The sequence below is a fragment of the Suricata suricatta genome, chromosome 16, assembly GCF_006229205.1.
Source record: "Suricata suricatta isolate VVHF042 chromosome 16, meerkat_22Aug2017_6uvM2_HiC, whole genome shotgun sequence".
In the NCBI taxonomy this organism is placed as follows: domain Eukaryota; kingdom Metazoa; phylum Chordata; class Mammalia; order Carnivora; family Herpestidae; genus Suricata; species Suricata suricatta.
Genome location: NC_043715.1, coordinates 46,706,373 through 46,734,331, shown reverse-complemented (window position 1 = coordinate 46,734,331; position 27,959 = coordinate 46,706,373). Strand labels below are relative to the sequence as shown.

The 27,959-nt window shown below is 57.7% G+C and overlaps 2 protein-coding genes and 1 long non-coding RNA gene across 8 annotated transcripts; 1 reads left to right on the top strand and 2 right to left on the bottom strand.

Annotated features, from left to right (window-relative positions):
- Positions 1-170: 170 nt before the first annotated feature.
- Positions 171-2,351, bottom strand: CNFN (cornifelin). 3 transcript variants are annotated; one of them, XM_029926673.1, is made up of 5 exons: positions 2,298-2,351; positions 1,583-1,704; positions 1,019-1,129; positions 483-619; positions 171-393 (listed from the first exon to the last, which is right to left on the bottom strand). In XM_029926673.1, the coding sequence occupies exons 2-5, from the start codon at positions 1,617-1,619 to the stop codon at positions 304-306; spliced, it is 375 nt and encodes a 124-aa protein (XP_029782533.1). In that variant the 5' UTR covers positions 1,620-1,704; positions 2,298-2,351; the 3' UTR covers positions 171-303. The 3 variants fall into 3 exon arrangements, with proteins under 3 accessions (XP_029782533.1, XP_029782534.1, XP_029782535.1); XM_029926674.1 differs by lacking the exon at positions 1,583-1,704 and having other exon boundaries at positions 2,298-2,335; XM_029926675.1 differs by lacking the exons at positions 1,583-1,704; positions 2,298-2,351 and adding an exon at positions 2,001-2,279.
- Positions 496-15,490, top strand: LOC115281289. 2 transcript variants are annotated; one of them, XR_003904204.1, is made up of 4 exons: positions 496-539; positions 5,492-5,554; positions 10,617-10,733; positions 15,189-15,490. It is a non-coding gene; the product is annotated as an uncharacterized LOC115281289 (long non-coding RNA). The 2 variants fall into 2 exon arrangements; XR_003904203.1 differs by lacking the exons at positions 496-539; positions 5,492-5,554 and adding an exon at positions 5,561-7,449.
- LIPE (lipase E, hormone sensitive type) lies at positions 10,591-27,443 on the bottom strand. 3 transcript variants are annotated; one of them, XR_003904196.1, is made up of 11 exons: positions 26,331-27,443; positions 17,630-18,165; positions 15,163-15,253; positions 14,891-15,036; positions 14,513-14,698; positions 14,048-14,342; positions 13,012-13,239; positions 12,636-12,812; positions 11,554-11,975; positions 10,899-11,210; positions 10,591-10,742 (listed from the first exon to the last, which is right to left on the bottom strand). XR_003904196.1 is itself a non-coding variant. In XM_029926613.1 (10 exons), the coding sequence occupies exons 1-10, from the start codon at positions 27,235-27,237 to the stop codon at positions 10,998-11,000; spliced, it is 3,201 nt and encodes a 1,066-aa protein (XP_029782473.1). In that variant the 5' UTR covers positions 27,238-27,443; the 3' UTR covers positions 10,591-10,997. The 3 variants fall into 3 exon arrangements, 2 of the variants coding, with proteins under 2 accessions (XP_029782473.1, XP_029782474.1); XM_029926613.1 differs by having other exon boundaries at positions 10,591-11,210; XM_029926614.1 differs by having other exon boundaries at positions 10,591-11,210; positions 17,630-17,949.
- Between the last annotated feature and the right edge of the window lie 516 nt (positions 27,444-27,959).

Genomic DNA, 27,959 nt, shown 5'->3' with positions numbered 1-27,959 from the left:
AGAGGTAAGACGCGCCAGTGTCAGACCCAGCAGGTGGTGGTGGGAGAGGCAAGGATCTGACTCTGGAACTCCTCCTTCCACACCTAGGCATCTTCCCCGTGTCCCCACACCCCTCACCAAATCTTCTCCACCCAGATTCCTTCCCTGGGACACACATAATGTAGGCGGAGTTGGTTTTCAGGGTTTTATTGTGGGTGTGTTTCTGGTAGCGGGCTGGGGCGGAGGGGCGCGCCCTCCCAGGAAGGGGCAGAGGCGGCCGAGCGTGACAGGTGGACTAGGAGGAGGGATGGGGCGGGGGCTTCCTTACTCCCGGATCTTCAATTCCCGCGCCATCTGACAGAGGGCGCAGGGCAAGCAAAAGGTGAGGGCCGCCCAGTCGTGCCCGACAGAACCCTAGAGGGTGGGAGAGAGAGGTTAGGCGCCCCGCCGGGGGGTCCCAGGAGGCCAGCCCCCGCCCCCTGCGCCGCGCCCGCAGCACGCACCTGGATGCGGTAGCGCTCGCGCATGCCGGTGCGCAGGGAGTGCAGGCCTCCGGGCAGGTAGGGCGCGCAGCAGCACTCCCCGAAGTCGTCGGAGATGCGGCAGGCGAGGCACAGAGGGGCGAAAGTGCCGCACAGACCTGGGGCGGACGGGGGCGGTCAGGGCGGGGCCCGCGGGGCGCCCCGGCCGCCTCCGCGTCGGGGAGAGGAGAGGCTGATGGTCCGTGGCTCCAGATCGAGGGTCCCAGAGGGAATTAGGGGCCCCAGCGGGGGTGGTTTAGAGGTTGAGAGATAGGGTTTGGAGAGGGAACTGGGGCTACAAGGAGGGAAGTTGAGGATGTAAGGGGTTGAGGGTCCGAGGGAAAGCTGGAAGGGGTGAGGTCAGGATGTTAGGGGGTCTCCGAGGTGGGAGGAAGGGGTGGGGGTTAGAGCGTGGGAATTCAGGGTCCAGGGAAGGGAGAGGGACTGGGGTTAGTAGGGCCTGGGAAGGGGGTGGAGGAGACCTTCCCCCTCTCCTGGGGGGAGCTGCAGGCACTCACAGACGGGCATGTCGTTGCAGCAGTCCGTGAGTCCGGTGTGCCAGTCACTGAGCTGGGTCTGGTAGCAGCTGCTGGCACACTGGGGCTGACTGGTCACGGGGTAGGACATGGCTGCGAAGGTAGCGGGCCAGGGTCAGCAGGCAGCCTGCCAGCCGCTCCCGCACCCCACATCCCTGCCCCCGAGCCCCTTCCTCTGCCGGGCAGTCTGGGCGGGCCCACGAGGCCGCCGGGGAGGGGACAGCACTACATTTCCCCCTTCCTTTCTGCCACATTTGTGCACTGACACCCCAGTCTGTCCCCATTGCCACTGCCTCTTGCACATCTGGTTGAGTTGTGGGTGAGGAACTCATGCCCGTCTGGGGAAGGGTGGGTGCCACATCTGGGTGGGGCCGAGACGTGCTGTTGGCTCCTCCACGTCAGGGCCTGGGGTGCTGGGTTCCTGCATTTCCAGGGGTCTCTGGGGTGCAATCAGGCGCCATCTGTCTTCGAAGCCAGGGTGCCCGGGGAGGGAAGCTGCCGGGTTCCGGGGACCGGAAGGGTTGCTGGTTCATCCAGTGATCCCACCTTTGCCTTTCACGTTGTCGTGCATCTCAAACTGCATCTTGCTGGCCCTGGGCAGGTGGCGTTGGGGGCGGCAGAGGTAGCGCTGGTGACAGTGGCCGGATCTGTCCAAGGGATGCTGGATACTGGGGGAGGGGCGGGCACGGAGTAGGGGCACTGGGGGCTGGGTTCTCAGGGGGAAGGGAGCTGGGGAGAAAGAGGCCAAGTCAGCCTGCCAGCTAGGAAAAACATGGAGTAGGGATGTATGGGGTGGGGGCGAGAAACTCGCCCATCTCTGTACAGCTGCCCGACAGACCCCAGAGGACCTTCCTCATGCCAGAGCCGGAGAGAGAGATCAAGGGACAAAGACAGGCAGAGTCAGAGACAAGAGAAAGAGATCAGAGCCAGGTGCCCATCTAGACGCTGCCAGTAACCCTCACACCTGCCCAAGGCTTTGACTTCTCTGCAAGCCCATTTCACAGACGAACGCTGAGGCTCAGAGAGGTGAAGAGAAAAACCCCACATCTGATGGCCCAGTCCAAGGGGTTAGTAGAAAGGGTGCTGGTCTCCAGGGCTTCCAAATTCACTCTGGCGCCTCTCAGGTTGAGAAGGTGGACACCAAGAGCATGGAGAAAGACAGCAATGTCCACAGAGACGGTCAGAGATACACAAAGAGACAGAGATGTCAGTGGAGCGGGGAGGGAGAACAGAGCAGAGGGCTGTGGGCAGATGCTCATACCTGCAGGACAGTGATGGCGATGATCCAGACAGGTGTGGGTGACCTGGGCAATGAGTTCTCGGTCTCTGGTCTGGAGCTGCTTATATTGGGGCAGGCCACGTGGCCCTGGGCGGGGCTCTGACAGAGGTGCCCAGGGAGCCAAGCCGGTCTGGCTGACCCTCTTCCCCCACCCCCTAGGAACTTCCCTTCCCTTCCTCTCCATCCCCCGTCCCCCCACTTTCCCCTCCAGCTCTTGTGGGACCTAGGAAATCAGGAAGGGGGCCCCCGGGTGCTGGGAGGGGAGACAGAAAGGGGAGCAGGCAGAGAGAGAGAGAGCAGAGGGTGGGGGAGAGAAGGCAGAGGAGAGGTGCATGGGGCCACAGTACAGAGACCCACTGACAGGGAAGACAGAGAGACAGAGGGAATGGGGGACACAGAGACAGAAGGGGAGGCCTAGATGGGAGAGATAAGGAGATTCAGAGAGATGATGAGAGATGAAGACAAAGAGAGATGGAGAGAGAGATGCGGAGACAGAGAAGGACAAAGATCTGGGGAGAAACAGGCAAAAGGGAGTCAGATTCAGAGAGGAGGCCCAGAGGTGGAGGGGTGGAGGGGCAGGGAGGTGGAGGAGGGGATGGGGTGTGGGAGAGTGCGGTGGGGGCTCCTCCTCCTGTCCCCCTCAGTGAGGTTCCCACTTTCCTGGAAGAGGGGGCACTGTCCCCCCATTCAGGGCCACTGGGCACATGGGGGGAGCAGTGTGTTTTGGGGGTGACTCATGCTGAGGCTAAAGTAAATAAACACAACTCACCCCACCTTCAAATGGGAAGGGAGGAGACTGGGAAAGGAGAAGCTGTGGTTCCAGAAGGAGGTGGATGTGACCCAGGACACTGGGGTAACTAACAGAGCAGGTGCGGGGGTGCTTCATCTGGTCCCCTGACAGAGGACAGAGGGGGGCTCAGTTTCTGGGCCTGAGGGAGGAGGGCTGAGGGTGCAGACTCTTGGGTTAGGCTAGGCTGCAGGGGTGTGCAGGGGTCCTGGCATTTTTGGGTGCTGGGCTCCCGAGGGGTGAAAGAGCGAGGGGCCTGGATGCCTGAGTCACCAAAGTCTGCCCCCAACCAGCCTGGCGGAGTTGGAAGTGACTCAGTGAGGGAAGCAGCATTAGAGCTGGGTGGGGTTTCCAGCACGGGTGTCACCCCAAAAATGTAGGAGGCACTGGAAAATTGGGGTGTCACCTGCAGAGAAGGTGGTGTTGTCACCCCACTGGAAATAGGTATGGAGTGATGGCAGGCGGGTCACCCTCCCCGCCTGGGAGCCCGGCTTTTCCTTCACCTCCTGATTCAACATGCTAGGACCCAGGCCTTGGTTTCCCGTCACCTCTCAGAGAGCTTGCTGTCCTTGTCCCCAGACTTATGGGCAGCACTCAGCATTTTGCTGGTCCGTGTCCATCTCTTGGTCCAGGAGCCTGAATGTCTGGGGGACATCTCTCCACTTCTGGTCTAATGTCCTTGGCCCCCATCTCTGCATCTTTGTTTTGCCAGCTCTGAATCTCTCTTTCCTTATCTCTGCAAATCCGTTTCCAAGTTTCTCTGGTTCTCTGTCTCCCAATCTCTGAGTCTTTGTTTCCCCAAGGTTGTGTCTCTTGCCCTCATCCCGGGGTCTCTGCCTCCCATCTCCACGTCCCTGTCTGTCTCCAGGACTCCCCTTGGAGGCAGCCCCCATCCCCCAGCTGTCCAGGCCACGAGCTGCAGGTGATTCAGGGTCAGTCATCTCTGAGGACCCCAGGTCTCCCAGGGTGACAACCTGAGTCGTCCTCAAGTTTCCTCTCTCCACTCTGACACAGCCTGGGGGCTGCAATTAGGTAGCAACTCACCAAGATGAAGAAATCGGGTGGGGAAGTTGTGAGGTGGCCTGTTTAGGGGTGAGGAGGAGGGCGGGAGCCGAAAGAACAGAAGCCTGGGGGCTGACGAGAGACCACAGCAGTCTCCAGGGACCTGGCATCCGTCCCCTCAATGGGGTCACCAGATAAAATATAGGACACCCAGTTAAATTTGAATTTCAGGTAAACAACAACAACAAAATTTTTTAGCGTAAGTATGTTCCATGCAATATTTGGGATATACTTATACTAGAAAAGGTATTTGTTGTTCATCTGAAACTCACATTCAACTGGGTGTCCTGTATTATTTGCTAAATCTGGAACCCTGCCTTCAAAGACAGGGAAGAGGAGTCCAAGTCCCTGGCCCCTCTTTTTCCAGAACCCAGGATCCCAGGCACCCAGCCCCTATTCCCTCCGAACCCAGGAGTCCAGGCTCCCAACCCCTTTCTCTCCAGCATCCAAGCGACCAGGTCAGGTCTGGGTCCAGTTGCCCAATGTGGGTTTCATAAGGCGGGTGGTGCCTGCCATCCATGGCCCTGGTGGAACCGGTCAGGCAGAGCGGACAAGGGAGGTTGCCCCCTTCCCATCCTAAGCCTGCTGCTTCCTCGAGGGCCAGCCCAGCGGGCCGAGAGCAGAGCAGGAGGGACTCAGCGGAGTTCAGGGTGGGACACGGTGTCTGGGTTTGGGTGTGGCAGGTCTCTCGTGTGGCGTGTGCCTCTCTCTCTGGGTGTTGTGTGGCGCTGGGGGTTGTGACGATGTCTCAGTGTGTTCTGGGGGATGACACATGAGGGGGTCTTTTCTATGTGTGTGTCTATATTGTCCTGTGATCCCACCCACTGTCCACCTTGTTCAGGTGTGGTCGGTTGTTACGAGGCGGGAGTTCTTTATTGAATAGAAGCCTTGCGTGATGGATTCCAGAGCCAGAAAACCAGAGTTCAAATTCTGATAGCCTCTTCCTGCCTTCAGCAAATCACTAAGCTTCCCCAGACCTCCATTTGTCCATCTGCAAAATGAGCTGTTGCAAATAAGAGGGCTGGAGGAGTTCATTCATGCGAGGTGCTTAGACTTGTGCCTGGCCCACAGGAAACATTTTGTGTTTACGCTGGTGATAATGGTGAGGTGCAGTTCTAGTCACTGGAGATACGGAGTCCCTGGGGTAGGAAATGAAACCATGTCTGCATCTGCTCGTGGTCCTGGTGGGGGCTGAGCGAGTGGCCTCTCTGTGGCTGGGCGGATAACTGCATACCCGAGGGTGTCTGTTTTGCAGTGCGAAACAGGATATTTCTGTGTGTGTTGTCAATACTGATTGGGTGCTGATGTTTATGTTTTGTGTTTGCAGGTAACTGCGTGGTGCCTGTGACTCTCTGATGGTGTGGGTGCAAATGAAGATCACACGAAGCAGGTATTGAGGGCACATGTTTGGTGTGATCTTGCATTTCTGACTCTGAGGTGCCAGGAGTGTGTCTGTGTGTGTATTTGGGGTCTTGAGAACCCCTCTTCCACCTGTCCCACAGGTGGCCCTGGGAGGGTGATTCTTCCCCAAAATAAGCCTCAGTTTTTTCTTATTGGGGATGGAGGGGGCTCAATGACCTCCGAAGAAATGCCTGTGTGAAAGGGAAGGTGGGAGGAGATGGGCGAGGCCAGGGAGAGGCTGAGAAACGTGATGGGGAGCCGGCCAGGACGGGGACGGAGGAAGAGCTGCGCAGAGAGATGTTTGTCTCTCGACTCGAGGGGCATTTGCTGAGTTCCTGCGATGTGCCAAGACCTCTGGTGGGCATTGGTTCAAGGTCTGGGGGAAAGCATAGAGATCCAGAGAGATGAAGGCCTGCCAGGAAAGCTGTTGGCCCCATGGTGGCCCATCTATGTCCACCGTGGGCTTAGTGATGGAGACACAGTGATGGAGAGGGACCCAGAGGACCCTGCCCCTCCCCTGTCTTTCCTGAGGCCTAATCTGTCCAGATGAAAGGACAGAGGCCATGAGGGGAAAGTCTCCTCCCAGACTGGGGGCATCCCCATGAATCATTTTCTTATCATCTCCTAATAGGATAATGACACACCTGCCCCCTCCTAATCACTATTTTCGACCCCAACCGGGCCCAACGCCCACAGTGAGAAGAGTTAGCCAAGTCTGGTATTTTGGAATCAAGAGAGGAAATACCCCAAAAGTCCCATCCTTGGTCCTTCCAATCCCAGAACCTAGGAGTCCTCAGCCCCAGCCCCCTCACCTCCACCCCAGGAGTCCTTGCTCTTAGCCCCTCTCCTTTGTTTGCTGTCTACCTTTTGTAATCTCTCTGGGCCTTTTATCTCTTTGTCTGTTAATCTCCATCTGTGTTTTGTGTCCCTCCTATTTCTTTACATCTGCATCTTGATTCCTCCTCACTGGGCATCAATTTTCTCACTTGTAAAATGGGGATGATAGTCATAATAATCTGATCTTTTAGAACTGTAATGAGAAAGACATGAGATAATTATATAAAATGCTTTGCAGAGAACCGGGGTCACAGGGAACCCCATACAAGAGAGCGCTGTTATAATTATTGTTTTCAATATTTTAATCTCGCTTGGTATCTGTATTTTTCTCCTTGTCTCCACGTGTCTCCTCCCACTCTAGGTTCCCTTTGCAGACAGCACCCTGGCTTCCCTTTTAAGGGATGTGGGAAGGACATATTGAGGCCAGAGCTTCCACTAAGGCTCCTCCTCTTCATCGCTATTCTAAGCCCTACCTCGAGACCCACAATTCTTGCCTGGGGACAAGGGCTGGCTCCAGTCCCATAAATAGCCACATAATATCCTGAACCTCCAATCTGTCATCCCTGGGCAGGCCGGTGACTCCTGGGAGTACCTGTCCTCACACCCCGACCTTTCAGGTTCCTAGCTCCCTCCTCCCTCAAGATCAACCATTCAGAAGTCTAGGTTCTTCAGTCCTTCCTCCCTCAGATCCCAGTGGCGTGGCCAGAAACCAAATTCTGGGTCCTTTGCAATCCACCACGCCCTCAGTACCGCCCCTTTGCGTTTTTTCCCCCGAGGCGGGTCTGACTTAAAAGGGCGCTAGCCGTGATAAGCTCTCTTTGACGTCAATCTTCATCCTCCAGCCAGTAGACGCTCCGCCTCCTATCTCCCTGGGCCTCTCAGGGCACGTTCCGTGGTAGGCGGGGCCCACAGCCTAAATCGCACAGCGATAGGCTCGGGAAGACGCCAGTCTGCCAATAGGACCGGCACCCGCGGGGTGGGATTCCCGCGGTGCGCCTCAGAGGCTGGAACTGCTCGTGAGGGAAACAGGTTCGGCGGGTCCAGTCGGTAAGCCCTTCCCAGCTCGCCCAGTTTTGGGGTTCTGGACATAGTTCGGGAGGGAAACGGTGAGGCTTGGTGGGGTTCGAGGCGGAAGGGGCAGCTTAGCTGGGGCTACCATGCATTTTGCCTTGTTGGAGAAACTGATTCCAAGATGCACAGCCCCATTCATCCCTCCGTTCCATTCCTCTCGCCATTAACCTGATTCGCATCTGCTCCGACCCGACCTGCACACGCATCCGTGTGTCTTTCCTGCCCTCATTCTCCCACTGATTTCCAGTTTCCTCCTATTGCCACTCACTCATTCGCTCATCACACACTCAGCCACCTATTACTTAAACATTTCCTGAGGTTTCCAGTGTGCCAGACCTTATGCTGGGCGGTGTTGGTGACCAAGATGAGTCAGGCCTAGGCCCTGCCCTCGAGGATCCTCCACCAGATGTGAGGACAGACACGTTGGTGGGCAGGGTGTGCCAGAGGTGGGGGAGTCCAGGCGTCGTTTTTGGCTTTGCTGGATCTGGAAGAGGTGTCCAGAGGAGGGGACATTGGCACTGGATCTTGGAGGGGCAGGAAGTGTCAAGCAAAGGTGAAGAGCTTGTGGGAGGGTGTTTCGGCACCAGCAAAGAAAGGGAGGCATGCAGGCATATTACTATGTGTGGGTGTCCAAGGAGAAGGCCTGTCAGGTCCATGTAGTCGTGGGGTAACTGTAAGACTGGAAGTGGATGAAGAAGTCTAGCGTAGCAGCTTGGACTTCGTCCTGGGGTGAGGTGGTAGAGGGGAGCCATGGCAGGGTTTAGAGCAGGGGAAGACCAGCTCAGAGCTGGAGCCAGAAACGGAGGAATGTGACTGGAAGCGGGTAGCGCACAGGGTGGCTTGGGGCAAGAGAGGACGAAGCCTGGATTAGGCCAGAGGCCGAGGGCATGAGGCCAAGACTCAGGTGGCAGAAACCAGACTATGGGGCTTGATGGACTAGGGGACAGGGGATGTCCAGGACAAGACCCAGAGTATGGCCTGGGGTGCCGGGGGATGATGGAGCCATTCCTGACACGGGGACAGGAAACAGGAGCAGGCTGGTGGGTGGAAGACTGTTTTGGGAGAGATGAACAAGGGGTCCTATGAGCTCAATAGGGGGAACAGGACCTTCAGGGAGAATTCTGGGTTGTGGCTCCCTCCCCCATCCTAGCACTGGCTTAGAAGTCACTTATTGGATGAATTGTCTCCATCCCCTTAGGAAACTTTTTTTGTGTTTCTGTATTTTCAGTCACTCCCTCTCTTCTTTCCTTCCCTGGTAGCATTAAAAACATGTTCTATCATCTCTCCACACACACACACACACCTGGTAGCATTAAAAACATGTTCTATCATCTCTCCACACACACACACACACACACACTGTTCTATCATCTCTACACACACACACACACACCTGGTAGCATTAAAAACATGTTCTATCATCTCTACACACACACACACACACACACGCACGCACGTGCGTGCATGCACACGCACACACACAACTACATCAAGCTCCCTTGAATTATTTCTCATCCCTTTTACAGCTGAAGACTTAAGGTTCCTACTGGCTAAATCTCTTACCTTCCACTCCCTGCTCGGCCCTCCCACATCTGGCTGCCCACATCCCATGGCCTTGCATCCCATAGCCTTGCTCTGGACAAGGTCACCAAGGACCCTTCTCCCTGCTGAGGCATGAGGATAACATTTCCATCCTCATCTGACTCAGACCACTCCCTTCCATCTGAAATCCCCTTCGCTATACATCCTGTTTCCTGGTTAGCTTCTTTCCTCTCTCGCTGCTCCTTGGAACCCTCCAGGACTCACCTTTTACTGCCTAGTCCTTTACTGGGGACCATGGTCCTCAGGGCTCTCTCTGTCCTGGCCCTCTGGTCATCCCACCTGTCTGCCCTTCCTGGAAAGGTTCTAGTCCCTCAGCTCCAGCCAGAGTGAACACCCATCCTGCTCTTCTGCCGCCTCCTGGATGTACCCCTGGATTGTCTCACAAAGACCTTTTGATCTCCCTATGTGCCAAACAGCTCTCACCAACCCCCTCCCCAACTCCCCTTGTACATACCCGTACCTCTTCCCAGTAACGACACAGTTTCACTGGCCACCTGCTTCCTGGCTAGGCCTGAGTGCCATCTTCGTCCGCTTGCTCTCCTGTAACATTTGTTCTACCCTCAATAAGTCCTATTCAGTCTGAGTTATGGGTCTTCCTCCTACTCCCTACCCTCATGGCCTCTGCCCCAGCTCAGGCCTTGTCTTCCTTGTCCTCAGCATCCTCTGCCTCCAGGGTTCTAGTCTTGTCCTTTTCAGTCCATCCCCTAATGTCCCGGCAAGCTCTTTGTCTTTCAGGGCCTTAGCTGATCCTGTCCCGCCCCTGCTCCAAGCCCTCCTGTGGCTTCTACTGCCGTCTACTTGTCTACTTACCATCCAGATTGCACACCAGGCCCTTCAAGATCTGCTCTTGCTGACAACCCTGGGCCCCTCTGGCCAGGCAGAGGCGTTGGTAGCTGCCCCTTGGCTCTCACAACTGCACATGTTTCTTCTGCATAGCAAACTTGTGCTCGTCCTTTAACGTCAAGCTCAGATCCCCTCCTCTCTGAAGCCCTCCTCGTCTACCACAGATGGAGCCTGGGTGGCCTGTGGCAGCCTGTGTCTAGGTCTCTCTGCTTACCCTCTGTGGGCCCTGGATAGCAATCATCTCTGCTCCAAATCTAGGGCCTTCAAAAGGGCAAGGCCTCAGGGTCTTAGTTGAGGGACGGAGTGACTGTCATAGCTGAGCAGGGCTTGGGCTTCCAGTATTTGGGATGACTAGTTTGTTTCTGGTTTCCTGTTCTACTTGCTGCCCTTCTCCAGGGAGTTTGGGTTTTCTTTTCCTGGTGGGTGCTGGGTTTGTAAAAAGGGGAGTTGCTGAGAACCCAGAGCCCGGGGCACAGCACCTGGATTAAGTCTGAAGGGGAGGTGGGTCTGTGCTTGTAGAGGCCAATCCCTCTGCACCCAAAAGTCCAGGCCCTTGTTCAAGACCCAGAAGTTGGGTACCAGCTTTCTACTGCCAGGTTTCTCGGTTCCCAGCAGCAGCGTCTGATGCTGCCCCCTGGTGGGCGACAGCCGACTATTTGCAAGAGGCCAAACTAATGAAATACATTTTATTTACAAAGGAACAAAACCAAACCGACTGGCGAGGTAGGGCCAGGCCCCCCGCCCTGCGGCGGTCACAGCAGCAGTAGAAGGCAATGAAGGAGTGCAGCTCCAGCTGTCCACGGAGACTGGTTTGTGTACGCTCCCTGTCCCCCCCCAAGCCGGGGTCTCAGCTTGTGGCCCCCGCTCCATCCCCTCCGGGAGCCGTCCCCCAACCTTAAGGCACAGCCTGCCCCTCCCGCCCCGCCCAGGGGAGGGCCGGATGGGCCAGAAGCCCCTCGTAGGGGTCCCCCGCCGCCTACCCCGGGGCGCATTCACCACGGAGGCCGGCTCAGAAGGGAACAAGAAGCCTTTAGTGTCGCCGCCCCGCAGCCCCATCTTCCTGGGTGGCCGGCTCGGGCTCAGACCCGCGGCGCGGCGGGCGCGGCGAGGATGAGACGGATGCGCTCCACGCACTGCGCCGCGGCCTGCCGCGTCTCCCGGCACAGCGGCGCCAGGCTCAGGAAGCCGTGCGGCAGGTCCTCCACCACGCACAGGGTCACGGGCTTGCCCAGGCCGCGCAGCCGCCGCGCGAACATGACCGAGTCGTCCAGCATGGGGTCCAGCGCGCACGCCTGTGGGGCACGGGCAAGGGGCGGAGGAACGAGGGGAGGGGCCAGGAGGCGGGGAGTGGGAGAATGAGCTTTCCGCCCAGCTTCTCCTTTCCCCTAGAGATCCACCGCCCCTCTGTCCCCTTACCCACATGCGCTTAGGTGCCTCACAAGATTGCGAGAGGGCCCGTTGTCAGGCATGCCCTCCCGGTGGGTGGCACACCTCTCCCGGCGCTCTCTCCCCCAGGTGCGCCTGCGCCCACCTGTCCCGGTCTCCCAATCGCCTCCCGCCTCCCAGGGTTCTCATCCCCAAGTGCGCGGCACTACCCCTTCCCGGCTAGGCGCCCAGTCCCTCTCTGGCGCTCACCACAATGTGCACAGGCGGCAGGCTCTGTAGCATGCTGTCAGGTGCCAGCAGCGGCGACATGAAGGGGTTCTTGACGATGGGCGAGGAGTAGATGGGCATCCGAGTGGGGCCCTGGCTGGAGCGCCGGGGGTGGAAACCCTCGGGGAAGGTGGCGTGCACGCCCAGGCCTCTGTCCTTAGCGCTCAACTCTTGTGGTGCTGTAGCACCTTGGGGTGCATCATCAGGGCCAGCTAAGAAGTTGACGTTGGAGGGTGTGGAGGGGCCCAGTGTCTCTGCAGACAGGGACAGCTCAGGGCTGCCCGATGTGTCAGAGCAGCCCTTTAGGCTCAGGTCATGTAGTGTCAGGCTCTTGAGGGAGTCTGTGCCCAGCGGGCCCTCAGGCTGGGCCAGTGCTGCCTCGGACACACTGCGGCGCATCGGCTCTGCAAGAGGAAAAGGATCAGGTGGCCGGCGGGGGCCACACGCATCAGCCCGGCTCTGTGGGCTGCGTGTGTGAGTGGCTGGTAGGGAAGGGCATCGGCCTAGCTGCATCCTAGGGCCGGGAAAGCCTAGTGTTCCCCCAGAGACCCCCTTGGAAATGGGTGGGGAGCCCCAGGCCGCAACTCCAAGGGAGAGATGGAAGCAGTCACGTGGTTGTGGAGCTAGACGGTGTGTGGTGTCCGGGAAGGTTAAATGCAAGTCAGTTTACCTCTGGGAGCCTCAGTTTCCTCTTCTATACAAAGAGGCAATGAAAATAGTCCTCGCCTCTAGGGCACCTGTGTGGCTCAGTTGGTTAAGTGACTGATTCTCGGTTTCAGCTCAGGTCACGATCACACAGTTGGTGAGATTGAGGCCTATGTGGGCTGTTGGGAAAGCTAAATGCTATGGTTCCTGAGGGTTCTGCGAAAGGGGACCTGGTGGACCAGAAGTCCTGGAAATTCTAGGATGTGGACCGTCATGGAAAATCAAGGCTTTGTGGTGCTTGCCAGGGATAAATAGGGGGTTAGAGCCCGAAGGTGATCTCTGCTTCTCTGAGCAGCCTAGGACACAGCCCCTTTCCTCCCCCAGGACTTCTGGTGTATGAGGGGAGGCGCTTTACTCACCTGCCATGGGCACTGAGTTCGTGTGGGACTTGTGCCCGCCCAGGTCCAGGAAGGAGTGGAGCCACGAGGAGGCGCCCAGACGGAGGTCTCGGAAGAGCAGGGCTGTGTCCCGCCGCACCAGCCCCATCATGCCCAGTGCCTTTTGGCTTGGGTCAGAGTGGTCCTCTGTTTCTCCACCTGTGGTGTATGTGTGGGGGGCTGAGGCCGAGTCTCAATACCCAGAACTTCAGGCAACTCTGTCCCCAGGGTCCCAAGAATATCTGATGGCTTCAGTAGGGACTCCTCTCTTCAGCCCCAGGACACGGGGCTCTAGCTCATGTCCCTGCAGGATCCAAGCAGCCCCCCAGCCTCCCAGCTCCGTGGGCAGTGGCCTTACCAGCATAGGCGCTGACACACTTGGTGAGCACGCTGAGGGGCAGCAGGGGGTCCATGAGGCTCAGAAGGCGGGAGGGAGAGGCGGTAGATTGTAGCATTGTGGCCGGGTAAGCTGCCATGATGCCATCTGGCACCCTCACCCCGTAGGCTGCTGCCCTCAGGGACACGGAAAAGCAGAGGTTCCCACCTGCGCTGTCCCCTGCGAGGCATATCCGCTCTCCTGTTGAGCCTGGGTTGGAGGGGGCTTGGTCAGCCTGGCAGGGAGGAGCTCAAGCTCTGAGCCAGGAGCCAGGACTGTCAGAGGTGGGGTATGGGGGCCCCAACCCCAAAGTATAGCCAACTGCAATTTTAGAGATTGGCAAACTGAGGCACGGATTTGGGGGATAGTGGTCAGGGGAGCAGGTGGACTGAGATGTGGAGATCGGGAAGTTCTGAGAAGTTTGAGAGGCGGGAGGTCAGAAGCAAGGAGGCCAGATGGTGGAAAAGGGGAGACCAAAGGCCCATTCCGGGGGGGGTGGTGTGCAGCTGAGGCCTGGGGATGGAAGGGGAGGGTTCGGCTGATCTTACAAAAGAGCCACATCCCTGTGTCCTAGGGCATGGCCCCACCCTGCCTGGGACCTCTGAAGAGGTCAGAAGCAGGAGGTCCAAGGAGTGGAAGAATGGGCAGGAGCACAGGCCAGGAAGCTGGCAGCGCAGGACAGTGGGGGTACAGAAACAGCTGGAGGAAAGAAAAGATCAGAGGGGATGGAGAAGGGGGGGCGGGGGCGGGTAGTGTGTCAGGGCTGGAGGTGGAGCGCAGGAAGCAGAAGGAGGAAGTGGTTAAGGTGGAAGGTCTTGGGAGCAGTGGGGGAGGGAGAGAATGAACAGGTAGCAGGAGTAAGAAGGTGGTAGGAAGTGGGAGAGGAGAGGCAGGGGGGTGCAGGACTGAGGCCGGGGCAAACCCATGGCCCACCCCCCACGCAGTGTGGGGCGGGGGCTGCAGCAGGCTGGGGCAGGAGCAGGGACGGGGGTGGGTGCAGCCAGGTGCTGGGGCTCACCGAGGAGGGCGCAGTGCTTGACAGCCCAGCAGTAAGCATAGAAGCACTCCTCCAGGGCCCGGGGAAAGGGGGCCTCAGGGGCCAGGGAGTAGTCGATGGAGAGGATGGGGGTGCCCAGCTCCTGGGCCCAGCTCTTGAGGTAGGGCTCATGGGATTTGGAGGTCTGGGCCACGAAGCCGCCGCCATGGATGTGCACCACCAGGGACTGTGAACGGGGTGCCTGCTGGGGGCGTGGCCGCAGCTCCAGGCTCCGGGGACCCTCGGACTTCACCAAGCTGCTGAGCTCCTCGCTGTCCTGGGGGGTGAGGGAGCAGGATGTGGGTGAGGCTGGGCGGCCCACCTGGACCTCACCCCACGGAGGGGATGTGCTCAGAGAAACAGGATGGGGGACAGGTGTCAGCAGTGAAAGATGGGAGGGCATCTGGGGAGGGGGCCGCCTGTACTCCTTGGCTCTGTCTCTCCTACCTGTCCTTCACGCAGCTCATAGGAGATGAGCCTGACAAGGACCGGCCCCGGGCCTGTGTGTGCCAGCGGGGGTGAGATGGTGACCGTGAGCTTGGGGTCAGCAGTCAGCGGCATTTCAAAGGCCTCTGGTGGCAGACTGAGCAGGCGGCTTACCCTCACGGTGGTGGATGCCATGTTTGCTAGAGACTAGTGGGGGGAAACAGGAGGGGTGCTGAGCAGACGCTGCTTGCAGGGGTTTCTCTCAGCCACCCGCCCCCAATCCCCACCCTCATCCCATCCTTTCCATCACATCACATGCTGTCCCCAGGCTTAGAGCCCTGCAGAGGCCTGGGATGGGACACTGGGCCCCAGGGTGCCCATCTTAGAACAGGTGCTCACCGACAGCACTTCTATCTCAGTGATATTCCAGAAGGCTTTCCAGAAGTGCACATCTAGGTTCTGTATGATCCGCTCAAACTCGGCCCCGCGCAGCTCTGGGTCAATGGCGAAGCGGCCGCTGGTGAAGAGGGAGCTGGCCGTCACACCTAGGGGTTGGGAGGGGTGTCAGGGAGCCTGGCGGAACAGGCCGTTAGGGGGTAGAAGTGGAAGGAGGAGGAGGGATGGGGGGGTGGGGGAGGCGGGGCTGCAGGCAGGGTCTGGCCAGGACTCACCAAGGCCTGTTTCGTTGCGCTTATAGTGCTCCCCGAAGGACACCAGCCCGATGGAGATGGTCTGCAGGAATGGCCGGATGGCAGGCGTGAACTGTGGAGAAATGCCACTGTGTCACCTGCTGCCCAGGATCCGGTCCCCCAGATCTGAAGGATCTGGGGACCGGAGGCAGTAAGAGGTGAGAGGCAGAGATGTGGTTTGGGGGGAGACGTGATCATTCAACACACATTTAGTGACCTACTGCATGCCTGGCACTGCTCTAGGTGTCTTCACAGAGCTAACATCAAAGGGAAAGCCAACAGTAAGCAAATAAAGGCATATGTTATATGATGTTTAGTTATGCTTAATGACTTTAATGCTTTGAAAAGACAGTAGGTGGAGGGGACGTGCAATGATGACCAGAGGTCAGACTACTTAGTTGGGTATCTAGGAGGGCACTTGAGGAGGGATTCAGAGGAAGTGAGGGAAGGCTATTCCCCCCCAACCCCCCCCCCACCCGCAGAGGACACAGCAAGTGCAAAGGCACTGAGGCCACCTGTGCTTGGCAGGGATAACACGTGTTGCTGGAGCAGAGTGAACCAGGAGAGGGGCAGTGACTGAGGTCAGAGAACCAAGGGGGGGCTCACGTAGAGCTCGAGGAATTTGGATTTATTCCAGATGTGGGTGGAGCCGTAGAGGGCTGGGAGTAAGGTGATGTTGGGCTTTCCTGAGAGTCAGTGAGGACAGAGATGAGGCCAGACAGTTGGGGACCAGTTCTTGGACAGCAGGAGGCAGACAGTAGATGTTCAGAGACAGAAAGGGCCAGAGATCTTGAGGCAGAAAGACAGCCAAGTGGGGAGAACAGGTCTGAGAGAGGAGCTGGACAGCTAAGACAAGACGGTGGGGGGTGGGGGGAGGGCCGTACAAGATCAGAGGGAAAAAAGGCACAGGAAGCTGGGCTAGGAGCCAGCAGGGTTCTTTTGTTCCTTTAACAGACATTGGCCCACATCCTACTGTGTGCTAAGTGTTTGAACAGGGGCTGAACAAGAGCCACGCAGGAGGCCTCTGACCCGCTGGGCTGACATTTTACAGCGGGGAGCTGGCCTGCAGCAGAGCAGCTGGGCCCTCGGAGAGTAGCTGCCAGGCAGGACTTTGCCCCTGGCCAGGGGCCCAGTGGGCCAGGGAGCACAGTGGTGCCTGGCCATTGTGGCTGGAATGCTGGCTTGGGTGGCCCCAGGGTTTCTCTCCCGTGACTCCAAGGTCATGGCTGGGACACAGGGAGGAGCCAGCTGGCTCAGCTGGGCTGATCAATATTTGTGGGGTCAGCTTAGGTGAAAGGAATTTCCCAGGAACACCCAGGCTGGGTTAGTCCTCACCAACCTGTGGGGAAGCGTGGAAAGGTGGGGTGGGATGAAGGCTGAGAGTCGGCCAAGCTCAGCTGGGGGGTTGTGGGGCGGGGGAGGCACAGAGAGGATCTGAAGGATCTGGGGACCGACAGACCCCTCACTGACCTCACACAGTAGCAAGTTGGGCCTCTGCTCTGAGCCCCAAGGACCCCCAAATCTCCGTCAGTCCCTGAACTACTTTTCCTAGGAGTCCAAAGGCTCCCAGGCTGCCTTCCTGTCAGTGTGGAGATGAGCGGCGTCTCCCTGGGGGTGGGAGGAGACCTGCACCTGGGAGTTAGGGCCCTGGTTCAGGGGGGAGAGGTCAGCCACGCTGTCACCAACTTGGATGAGCTCCTCGGCCTTCCCTGAGGCCTGAACATCGTGATTCTACAGGTGAGCCAAAAAGCCCAGGCCGACCGGGGTCCGCTGGGCGGCTGTGACAAGGGCCCCTTGAACCTCTGCAAAATGCGAGCTAGCACGCTTTCTCCCTCCTGCCCCAGCCTCCAGTGGGGATGACTGAACGGGGTGTGCTCTTATAAACAGGCCTTTGAGGGGCGCCTGGGTGGCTCAGTCAGCTAAGCATCTGACTTTGGCTCAGGTCATGATCTCACAGTCCGTGGGTTCGAGCCCTGTGTTGGGCTGTGCTGACAGCTCAGAGCCTGGAGCCTTCTTCAGGATTCTGTGTCTCCCTCTCTCTCTGCCCCTCCCCTGCTCACTCTGTCTCTCAAAATAAAACAAAGACATTAAAAAAGAAAAGGTCTTTGAGAATATTACTGACTACCCTCCTAAGGGGGTCCCAAATGATTTCAGGGGCCAGACAGGTCATAGAAAAGAGTGAACGAATCTCCTGAGTGTGGGACCATAGAGAGCAGTGGGGATCCTGGGTGCAAAGAGCTAGGTGAGTTAAAGATTCTTACCGCATGGTGGAATTGGCCCGGGGGCTAACTGAGACCCCCCAGTGCAGCTGTCTGAGCTCTAGACAGCGTCCCCTTTCTGAATCTACTATTTTCAGCGTACAGTAATACTGACCATTGTGGGTACTGGACTGTGCTACTGGGCCAGGTCGGGGGCCCGTGGGCCCAGAGGACCAGGGCAGGGGGCTCACCTGGAAGCCCAGGCAGCGACCATAGAAGCAGCCCTTATGCAGAGTGACGTACTCGTGCAGGAAGTCAGTGATGAGCCCCTCGTCACCCTCGAAGAAGAGCTTCCCGGGCTGGTTGGTGGCCAGCAGGCGCTGGGCATAGTAGGCGAGGGCCCGGAGCTGGGTGAGGGCGGCCAGGTAGGCCTCGAGTTCCGCCAGGTTGTGGCTGGTGCGGAAGAAGATGCTGCGGCGGTTGGAGGCCACATAGCGTGATTTGTGCAGCAGGTGCGCCAGGCAGCAGCGGGCTGTGTGCACCAGGCTTCGGTACCCGTTGGCCAGCGTCTCTGCGTCCAGGTCAAAGAGGTGCGCCACGCTCAGCAGGCGGCCCAGGGCTGGCTCCAGCCCCAGCGCCTGCTCCCGGATGCCCACAAAGACGCCTGACAGCCGTCGTGCTGTCTCCCCAGGGCCCTGGCTCGAGAAGAAGGCCATGTTGTCTTCCGCCAGAGTCACCAGCGACTGTGTCATCGTGTGCAGGTCCATGCTGTGTACGAGCCGTGAGGCTGTGGGCCAGTCGGGAGGCCCTGTTAGGCAGGGTTGGACCACCCCTCTTCCCTCGGACCCAAGGGTAGAGTCTAGGGCCCCATCCCCTTCCTTTTTCAGACTCAGGAGTTCAGGCCTCCTTCCCACTTCCTTCTCAGGCCCCAGACATCACCCATAGACCCTTCTCCTCCACCAGAATTTGAGAAGCCCTCAGTCCCCACATCTACCTAGTGGTGTCCCAGGACCCTGGTCTCAAGCCCAATTCTCTTCCCAAACCCAGTTCATAATTCTAGCCTTACCTGTAGCTGAGGAGTCACTCCTGCCCCTTCCTGGTCCCTCAAGCCTGGCTGTGGATCCCCCTCCAAACTCTGGCTCCCTCTCTGTTCCTTTGTGGGATACTCACAACTCAGTCCCACTCCTCCCCAGCTGGGTCCCCTGGCCCCCAGCCTCTCCACTTGGCTTAGATTTCACGCGCCAGCCTCACTCCCCTGCCTGGGACAGCAGGACTCACTGCTGCCATTAGCCTTGGGCTCACTCTGTGGCAGACCTGGTCGTAGAACTTTCTGTGTGTGGGCTCAGTTAGTGCTTCTTAGCCCTGAGACCCAGACGGCCTCTGTTTGTGTTTCAACTATTGTTGGTAGCCTTCCCATTCTACAAAGAAACCGAGACTCAGGGTGTTCAGTAAGGAGCAGAAGCTTGCATTGAAAGTGGCAGTGCAGAATTCAAACCCAGATCTCGGGGTTGAGAGCCCTTACTGACACTGGTCTCCCTCCCAGGGCGCCTCTAGTTACCGCCCTCAAAAACTTGCCCTGGTGCCTGGGTGGCTCAGTTATATGTCCGACTTTGCCTCAGGTCAGGATCTCGCAGCCTGTGAGTCTGAGCCCCGAGTCAGGCTCTCTGCTGACAGCTCAGAGCCTGGAGCCTGCTTTGGATTCTGTGTCTCCCTCTCTCTGCCCCTCCTCTGCTTGCTCTCCATCTCTCTCAAATAAACATTACAAGAAAATAAAAAAATAAATTACAAAAAACTTGCCCTGGATTCGGTCCCACTCCCCACACTTCAGGATCCCTGGTGATTTTCCCTCTGGGACCCCTATATCATCACTCAGGTCCTAGACAACTACTTTTGCCCCCTTGGTGGAAATGGTGGCCTCTGGTCCAGAGACTTCCTTCCTGAAAGCCCACTCAGCACCTTGCCTGGCTTCTGGGTGGAGGGCCCCCTCGGCTCCCAGAAGAAGGTGTCTCCCCTCCCTTCCAGGCCCTGGGGTTTTACGGTAGCCATTCCTGCCTCTCAGCAGACAGTGCACTCACCCCTCCCAGACCTCTTCTGAGCTCCCCCAGGCTGAGCTTCGGGCTGGGCCAGGCTGGACTGTGGCTAGTGCCAGCAGATGCCTGGGGCGATAAACCTGGGAGGGGCCAAGCCTGCCTAGGGTGTGGCCACTTGCTCCGCCTCCCACCCAGAAGGGACAGTGAAACCACGTGCTGTAAACAGTGCAGGGAGCCCGACTCCCGGTCCCCTCTGCTGGTTTCCAGGCTCAGCTCAAATGGGAGTCCTTGTCCCAGCCCCCTCCTCCCTTGGACCCAGGAGTCCACACACCCAACCCCGTCAACATACAAAAACTGAGTTACCTAGCTTGTCAACCCTCCTCTCTCAGGAGCCAGGAGTCTGCCTCACAAGCTGTCCCCTCTCACCCAGCCAGGCTGCCCTCCCTTTCCCCCAGGGTGGATTCTGAGAGCAAAGGCCCAGTGATCTCAGCTCCTGCCCTCCAGGCTGGCCCTGGCACAGCCAGCCCCAGCTGCTGGGGGGAGAGAGAGAGAGGGTAGCCGGCCCTGCCTGGCCCTCCCGAGAGAACAAAAGCCGATTAAGGGCAGTGCCAAGCTCAGTGAGGGGTTCTGCGCCACAGGTCCTACTGTGTGGTGTTCCCACACCTGCCACTTCCCCTTCACAGGCCATCTGCTGTGACTGTCATCCCCACCTCACGTATGGGAGACTGAGGCTCCAAGAAATACTTTATCTGTTTTATTCCCTGTGCTCCTTGTCTGGCCAGCTCTGTCTGGCTCTTCAGGCCTCAGCTTGTCACCTGCTCAAAGAGGACCATTCCTCCCCATCATTACTTCCTGCTATCCTACCTGCTTTTCTCCCTAGGGTTGACACACATGTTCACTCATGTTTGTTGTTTGTCTCCCTCCCCCACCTCCAACAAAACCGGACATCACTGGGCTGTGAACCTTATAGGTGTAGAGGTGGAACTCTTCATGAAAAAAGATAGAAAATCACAAACACAAACTTAGGTACGGGGGTTTGAAGGGGTCTGCACAATGAGAGGCCCTGAGGCTGTAGGTGAACCCTCAGTCTCTCTTCCTTGATGGTCTTCCTCACTGAGCCAGGGGATGGCCTCAGGGCTCATCATGCGGGTCTGGCACATAGTAGGGAAGAAAGCATGAAGGTTCAGAGTGGGAGCAGAAGCAGGAGAATGGGAGCTTGGGAGAGGACCACCCTTACCCAGAACAGACAGATGGACAGACAGAGGCCTCTGGAGACGGTTCTAAGCTTGGCGGCCAGGTGAGCGGGGCTGAGCCTGGATGAGCGGTGGGGAAAAGGCTGAGTTCCAGGCCCTCTGGACTCCAGGGCCCTACCCTTCGCCCCGTTCTAGGCAGCTCCCTGGGGGCTGAGCTGGGTGGAGCCAGGAGGAAGGGATGTGGAGGTTGCCAGAAACTTGCTGAGAATCTCAGGCAGAGGGCACTGGAGCAGAGGCAGGGGCACATGGCCCGTGGGTACTGACTGGGGCAGAAGGAGGACGGAGGGGTCCTGCTGCCTGGGCACCAGCCCTTTGCCCCAAAGAGCCACAGGATAGCTGGACCCAGCCTGGATTTGGGCCCCTGGGGACTGAGCAGGAGTGAGAACGGTGGTAGGGAAGGCAGCTCTGGGAAGATGGAGGAGGAAGGGCCAGGTCTGAGGCCGGGATGGGGCAAGGGCTTCTGGAAGGGAGAGGCCTGCAGGGCAGATGCTGGGTTGGGGGGAAGTGAGCTTAGCCCGACTGCTGTGTGCCAGGCCCGGTTCTCCGTGTGCTTCACAGGAAGTGACTCATGTCATTCTCTGCACAATGCATGGGGCAAAGACCGTTACTGCCCCTTATCGGCAGATGAGAAAACAGAGATGCAGAGGAGGCCATGGCCACCCAAGGTCACAGACGGTTCAGCTTGTCTCTAAAGGTGCGTGTTTCTCCTCCTCTTAGCCGTGTCTCAGCTGGCCGCCTTCTGGGTGGTCAGGTGTGAGTGTGTGTCTTTGAGGCTCAGACACATATGTATGTCCATACACGTGACATGCTTTGCCTGGCCTGTGTTCGTGGGTGGGTGTGTTGACGTTTTTTCCCCAGTCTGTGTGTTTTTATGTTTCTCTGGATGTCTGAAGGCATGTTTGTATGTATGTGTCATGGCCCATGTTTCTTAGCCCCAGAGTGTATGTGTGTCTGCATTTTTCTTGGCCTGTGGGATTGCATGGGCCTGTAAGCATCTAGACGTGTATACTCATATTTGTGCGTGTCCTGGTGTGTGTGTGTATGTGTGGCCACTTCCCACTCCTAACTGGTGCATCACGAAGTCCTGTCCACTTTGCCCCTATAGAAACCTGTGGAATCTGGCCTTTCTCCCACCTCCACGGACCCCTCATCTAGATGTTTGTAACAAGTCTTTATGTGTCTCTGATTTTGCCCCCTTCAGTCTCTTCTCCACATAGCAGCCAGAGGATCTTTCTAGAACTTCAATCTGGGCACACACTCCTAACCTTGCAACACCCCCACACTCGCTGTCAGGATAGAGCCCCAAGTCCTGGACGCAGCCTCCTAAACCAGGTGCCATCTGGGCCCTCCGCCCACCCAGCCCCCACTTCCTCCCTCCCTTGCTGAGCTCTCTCTGTGCTATAATGAGCCACTTCATGGGGCCTCAAGGTCTCTGCCGGTGCTGTCCCCTTGGCCTCCCTGCCCCTCCTGCCCAGCAGTCAACGCTTCTCATCCTTGGATCCAATGTCACCTTCCTGGGAAGCCTCCCTCTCAGGACTTTCTCTCTTGTATTTGCCACAGTTTATAATTATATATGATTTGTGGGATTATTTGATTAATGTCTGTGTCCCCAGCTCAAATATGAGTCTGTCTTCACCGCTGAGGGCTCGTGCCTGACACAAGTAAACGTTCAGTGAATGTCTGCTGAAATAATCTGTGCGATTGGAGCTTTTCGGCTCCATAATCAAGGTTGGGACACAGAGCAGTTTTGAGTTCACACATCCCTGCCCTCAGGAGGCTGGGTTGGCCGTCTCTCTGCCCTCAATGGCCAGATAAGGAAGCCCACGTGACCTTGCTTCCTCAAAGCCTCAGTGTTGTCACCTCAGCAATGGGGTGATCATAATGACACTAGAGTCATCGGTTACTGGCAAGATCAAACTGATGCCTCGGATTGCTCCAGCCAGCCTGGATGGCCTGAGGGCAGGGGCGGGGTCTGATTCATCCTACTGCGGCCTGGCACCGGGGCAGAGCCGGCCTCAGGAAATGACAGGTGAATCTCAGGGCCCGTGGAATGAGCCTCTATGAGCACAGGGGCCTTCGGGTTTGTGAGCAGGACTGGCTCAGCCCTGTGCAAGGTGCCCTACCCAGGAGGCTTGTGACTCCTCACAACAACCTTCCAGGCAGCATGATTATTATTATCCCAGTGTTACAGTTCAGACATTCCTTCCCATACTAGTTCAATAAACATATGAGTGCCTCTGAGCCTGGCATAACCGGCTATGAAAATGTGGGTAAACAAGGCACGGACAGTCCCCCTCTTAGGGAACTCACTGTCTAACGGGGGAGCAACAGTAATAATAACCTCCACCTCTCATGCAGGCTTGCTGTGTGCCAGTGCCAAATGCGCCACACTCATTCAAACCTCACAACAGCCCTACCAGTCAGGGAGTCCTATCATTGTACCCATTTTATAGCTCAGAAAGTTGAAACAGAAAGAGGAAACCTGTTGCCCAGCACCACAGTTTGCGACTCCAGGAACCAAGCTTCCAAAGCCTGTGTTCTTAACTTTGGTCTGTACTGCCTCTGGGCACACCATCCTGATAATGAGGTTGTGTCTGGCCCTGTGACAGTGAATGCCCTCAGGTCCCAGACTGAGCTCTGAGCCAGTGTGAGTGTGTGTGTGTGTGTGTGTGTGTGTGTGTGTGTGTGGCCAACTCCAGTCCAGTCTTAGGTTAATGATGTAGCCTAGGGGCAGTCTGGAGTCTCCAGTTCCTGGGGGGAAGTTTCTTCCCTTCACAGGAACTTCCCCCTAGGTCCTCACTTGGATTCCTGAATACTCATAACCTATCAAGGACTTAATGTGTGCCCCTGCCTGAGGCTTGCAGCGTCTCGGTTGGTTTGTCAGTCTTTCTACAGCTTGCTGAGATGTGTAAATAATGTGACACCTTAGGAACTTAGTTGATAGCCCTCCTTTCTTTGCCCCAAGGAGGGTGTGGCCATCTGAAGTCTTCCCCAGGGACCCCTGGTCCTAGAAAGAGTGGGGGACAGGAAGTTAGGTCCCAGTGGTGCTGGGCTGAAGCAGGTGGGTTGACAAGGAATGGGTGTGCCGACTGAATGAAGGATGTCAGCGTGGGCTGTTTGGAGCCGTACTGACACTGGCGCATTGCCCACTATCGGGCACCCCTTCCTCCTACCTTTCCGGGACCCACCCCTAAACTTCCTCTTTGGACAACAGTTTCTAAGCCTCTCCATTATCCTCTCATGAGTGCTGGGGACCTGAAATTCAGCACTGAACCATTCCTTGGTAGGAAACACTGAGGCCAGGTCACACAGAGAGTACGGAGCCAGACCGGGAACCCTAGTCTAGGAGATCGCATTCTGGATACTCTTCCCAAGACGGCACTGGGGCATCCGGTAGTCTCTACGCTGAGGATAATATTCCGCTCCCACATCACCCATTTCAGGATGGATTATCCCCACACCCCCTCGTAGGGCGGCAGTGGGCCAGCCCAAGGGCTCCCCCACTTCTCGGGGCAGTGGGTTAGTCCATTCAGTCCCCAGTTCCCCCGCAGGATGTCCAAGGTTCTTTCCGTTCTGTAGCTGTCCCCGCGCGCTCACCTTTGGTTTTGCCTTTTCGCCACCGCCGGCGGCTACGACTCTTGGACCCCTCTTTGGCCCTCTTCGAGGCCGAGGCCCCAGCCGCCCTGGCGGGCCCGGTTCCCCAAACGGACTCCATCAATTTTCCGTGGTCCCCGCGCTGGGGCCGAATCCCGCCGCCAGGTCCCGCCCCGAGGCCCAATCCTTGCAGCACACCACCACCGGGCCCCCATACCACCCAATCCTGGGCTTGGTGCCCTCTGGGTCCAGCCCTCTGAGCAATCGGGCCTCACTCCACAGTCAGGTCCCGCCCTCAACCTCTGGGGCCTAAACCTGGCCCCGCCCCTTCACACGCTTTAAAGGGGCCGCGACCAACGAAAATGCAGCCCAAGAGGAGGCGGAAAGTGTCCTTCGGGCAGGACTAGTGGGGAGTCCTGCGGGAGTACACCCCAGAAGGGAATCTCTGATGTTCTTTCGTGATGGTTTGCAGCCTCGCTTTCCCACTCACCTTCCCACGTGGGGATCCCCTAGAACGCGACCCGGCCCACCTGCTGGAGGGGGAAAGCCGAGCGACGCCGGACCGCCATCGGAGGGGGGCGGTGGGGGGCGGGCCCAGCCGGGTCCTCGGGCAATTCAAAGCCGGGGCGGGGCGCCAGCACTGGAGGCGTGCCTGTGAGGCGCTGGAGAAGGAAACCCCGCCTTCTTCCTGCCCCCCTCTCTTATTGCTCTTTTTCTCGGGGTTCTTTTCTCTGCCTTCTCCCTCTCCCAGAGAACCGAAAGGTGGGGGAAGGAGAATGCTCGGCGCCTGCGCATTAGCCGGAAGCCGCTGACCTGACCGCCGCGAGCAGCTGTAGAGGGCCCCGCTCGTCCCTGGGAAAAGGCGGGAAATAGAAGAGGCTCGAGGCTCGGGCATGCGCACACAGTCAACTGCCTATCGGGTGCGCGAGAAGCCGCCTTGTCTTTTGTGTGTAAGGCCTCCCCTGAGACAGGGTTCTGGAACCTAGAGAAGCAGCTCTTCATTCTCAGCGGCAGAAAAAGCAGTCCTCAGCCCCTCCCTTTTCGCCCTCTCCTCCTCCCCTTCCCCCGAGAGCACAAGACCAGCCCTGGCCCTGAGAGACACCCTCTTCTCAGCCCTCAGAGAGACAGCCCGGCCTTTCCAGAAGGGACAGACCTCTGGGCTTGAGGCTACCATTGCTGGCCCTTCGGGCTACTTGGCCCTCAACGGGAGCCCCCGGCTTCTGGATTGGGGCTGCACGGCCTCCCCTCAGGCTGCTGTCAACAAGTAGCCCCTCGTTCCCTGACTGGACTCGCGTGCCCCCTTCGGCCTGACCGGACGGGGGCCTGAGCGCCGTGGAGCTGGAGCCTGCGCCCCAAGGGGCACCACCGCCTGTGTCAGAGGCCGGGGCGGTGCCGGCGGTCGGAGCCCGGGCCCAGCTGCTTCCTATACGCTCCACGCAGCTCTCCCTTCGTCTAGCCTCAACCTTGCCCGGGATGTCGGCAGATCCGCAGCCCCTCTCCCATGACACCCTTCCTGAGCACATAACCCCAGGCCACGGAGCCTGGCTGGACACGGGCTCCCGGGGTGAGGGGGCGGCCGGGCAGAGGAGCGGGTGTCTTCCCCGCCGCCCGTGTCCGACCTGGATAGCGGAGGCCGGGACTTTGCACCCAGGGGGCGTGGAAAGGCCACGGGGGTAAGAGTCCACGTGCAGCATGGCGTGGCGGGGGCTCAGGGCTGTGAGTTTGGGGACCGATGGATGAACACTGGCAGGGAGGCAGCTTCTCCGTTTCCTGGCCCCTAGCCCAGAGCCCTGTCCTGCTTCTGTCTCATTTCCTCCCAAATCCTCCGTGGGGAGGTACCCTAGTGCAGGGGAAGAAGTCACAGGCTGGCTTTGCCACTTCCCATCTGCCCCGCCTCCTGCAAGGGCCTTTGCATCTCCACGCCTAAGCCTCCTCGGCTATGGGGGTTGGGAGTGGGGCTCTTGATCTTGGGAAGGACCGTTGAGGGATCCCCTGAGCCAACCCGACATTGTGGTGGCCCTTAGTTACTCTTGACTGCCCCTGGGAGGCTCGGGTTCCTCCGGCCTCAAACTCACCTGAGTCACTGTAGTGTCTGGGGTTCTTCCCGTGTGCTGACTTCCCACCATATCCTGATGCTACTTCATGCTTCCCCTTGAAAGTCAGCTTCATCTCCTGGGCCACTGGGCCATATGTCTTGGCTGGTAGATTGCTCTGTACTGGGGCCCCCAAATCTGATGCAAAGTCAGAGTCCGTGATCCAGTCAAAAAATGTCCTCCATTCTGAGGCTGGTTGCTGGGTGGGTAGTTGGTGCAGTTTTGATAGAAATCCCCAGTCATTTGAAAATCTGTCTGGGGATCTGGCTCCCTGGGCTGGAGCTGTCTGCTGGTCTGTAGGGTCTGACTGTTTGGGTGTCTCTTGGGTTGTAGACTCAGTGTGGACAGGTGCTTCATTTTGGGGCCCAGGTGTAGGCTGGGCTGGAGGTGTTGATCCAGCTTCTTGTTGCTCTACTGGAGCAGGTCCCGGCTCGGCTACGTGTGGGTCTCTCAATTTGGCCTCCTGTTGAGTTTCAGATTCTTTCCGTGGCCCAGGTCCCTGCTGTGAGGCAGCTTGCTGTTCAGTGAAGGGCACCCTGTGAATGGGAGGTGACTGCTGTGGTACAGGCTCCTGTGGGGCAAAAAGTTCCCGCTGCAAAGCCGAATTCTGTTGGTTGCCAGGTTCCTGCTGCGCCTCAGCCTCACGTTGGGCAAGGGGCTCCTGCTGAGTGAGGGGTCTTTGCTGTGGAGCAGGGTCCTGCTCAGTACCGGGTTCCTGGTGAGTCTTAGATTCTGGCTGGGCTGTGGCTGTCGCTTTTGGCTCTGGCTCTGGCTGGGTGATAGGTGTCTGGGGTGGCTTAGGTTCCCAGTCAGGACTAGATCCTGACTTAGAACCTGGCTCTGCTGTTGTTATTTCCCTCTCAGGAGATATTGATTTCCCAGGTTTCATCCTTCTGCCCCCCCCCCCTCCCCGGGCTTCTTTTGTCACAGATTCCTCATTGAGTCCTCACAGTGACACCTCCCTTTGGATTCCACTCCTTCATCCTGGCATCCCTGGTCTTCCTTTTGAAGGCGGTTGGCAAGTGGCACTGCTGACCTCCACTCCTGTGCCAAGTGATGCACTTCTGTGCTTCCTGCTGTGGGAGGCGGGATTAGGAACAGGGGGAGGCTGTGTGCCCAGCACTCTCATACCAGAGGGGAGGGGCTTGCCCTCTTGTGTCATAAATAGGACCCCGCCCCACTTACCACCCAGTTAAAATGATTTTTTTTCTCTTAGGGCAGGTCTCCCAGTTTAGTCCATTGTTTTAACTGGGATGACAGAAGCCAGGTTCTGGATGAGTGTTCCTTTTTTTCTTTTCTCTTTCACTTCTGATGTTTCAGGAAAGGTCATAGGGGAAGCCCTTATACTGTTGAAATAATCTTTTCTTCTTTATTCATTCTTTAAAATGGCTGCCAGTTTAACAGCCTTATGTTACTGCTCTGATCATTTCATTCCCATGTTTAAAAAAATGACGTCCTCCCATTTTTACAGCTTGAAACCCTTTTCAGTGGCATTTGAGATCTTCCACATGATGTCTCTAGCCTTGAACTATGGCTATGCATATGTCTTCTGTACTAGACTGGAAACTCACAAGGGTGACCATTAATGCTAATGATGATTATGATAAGAAT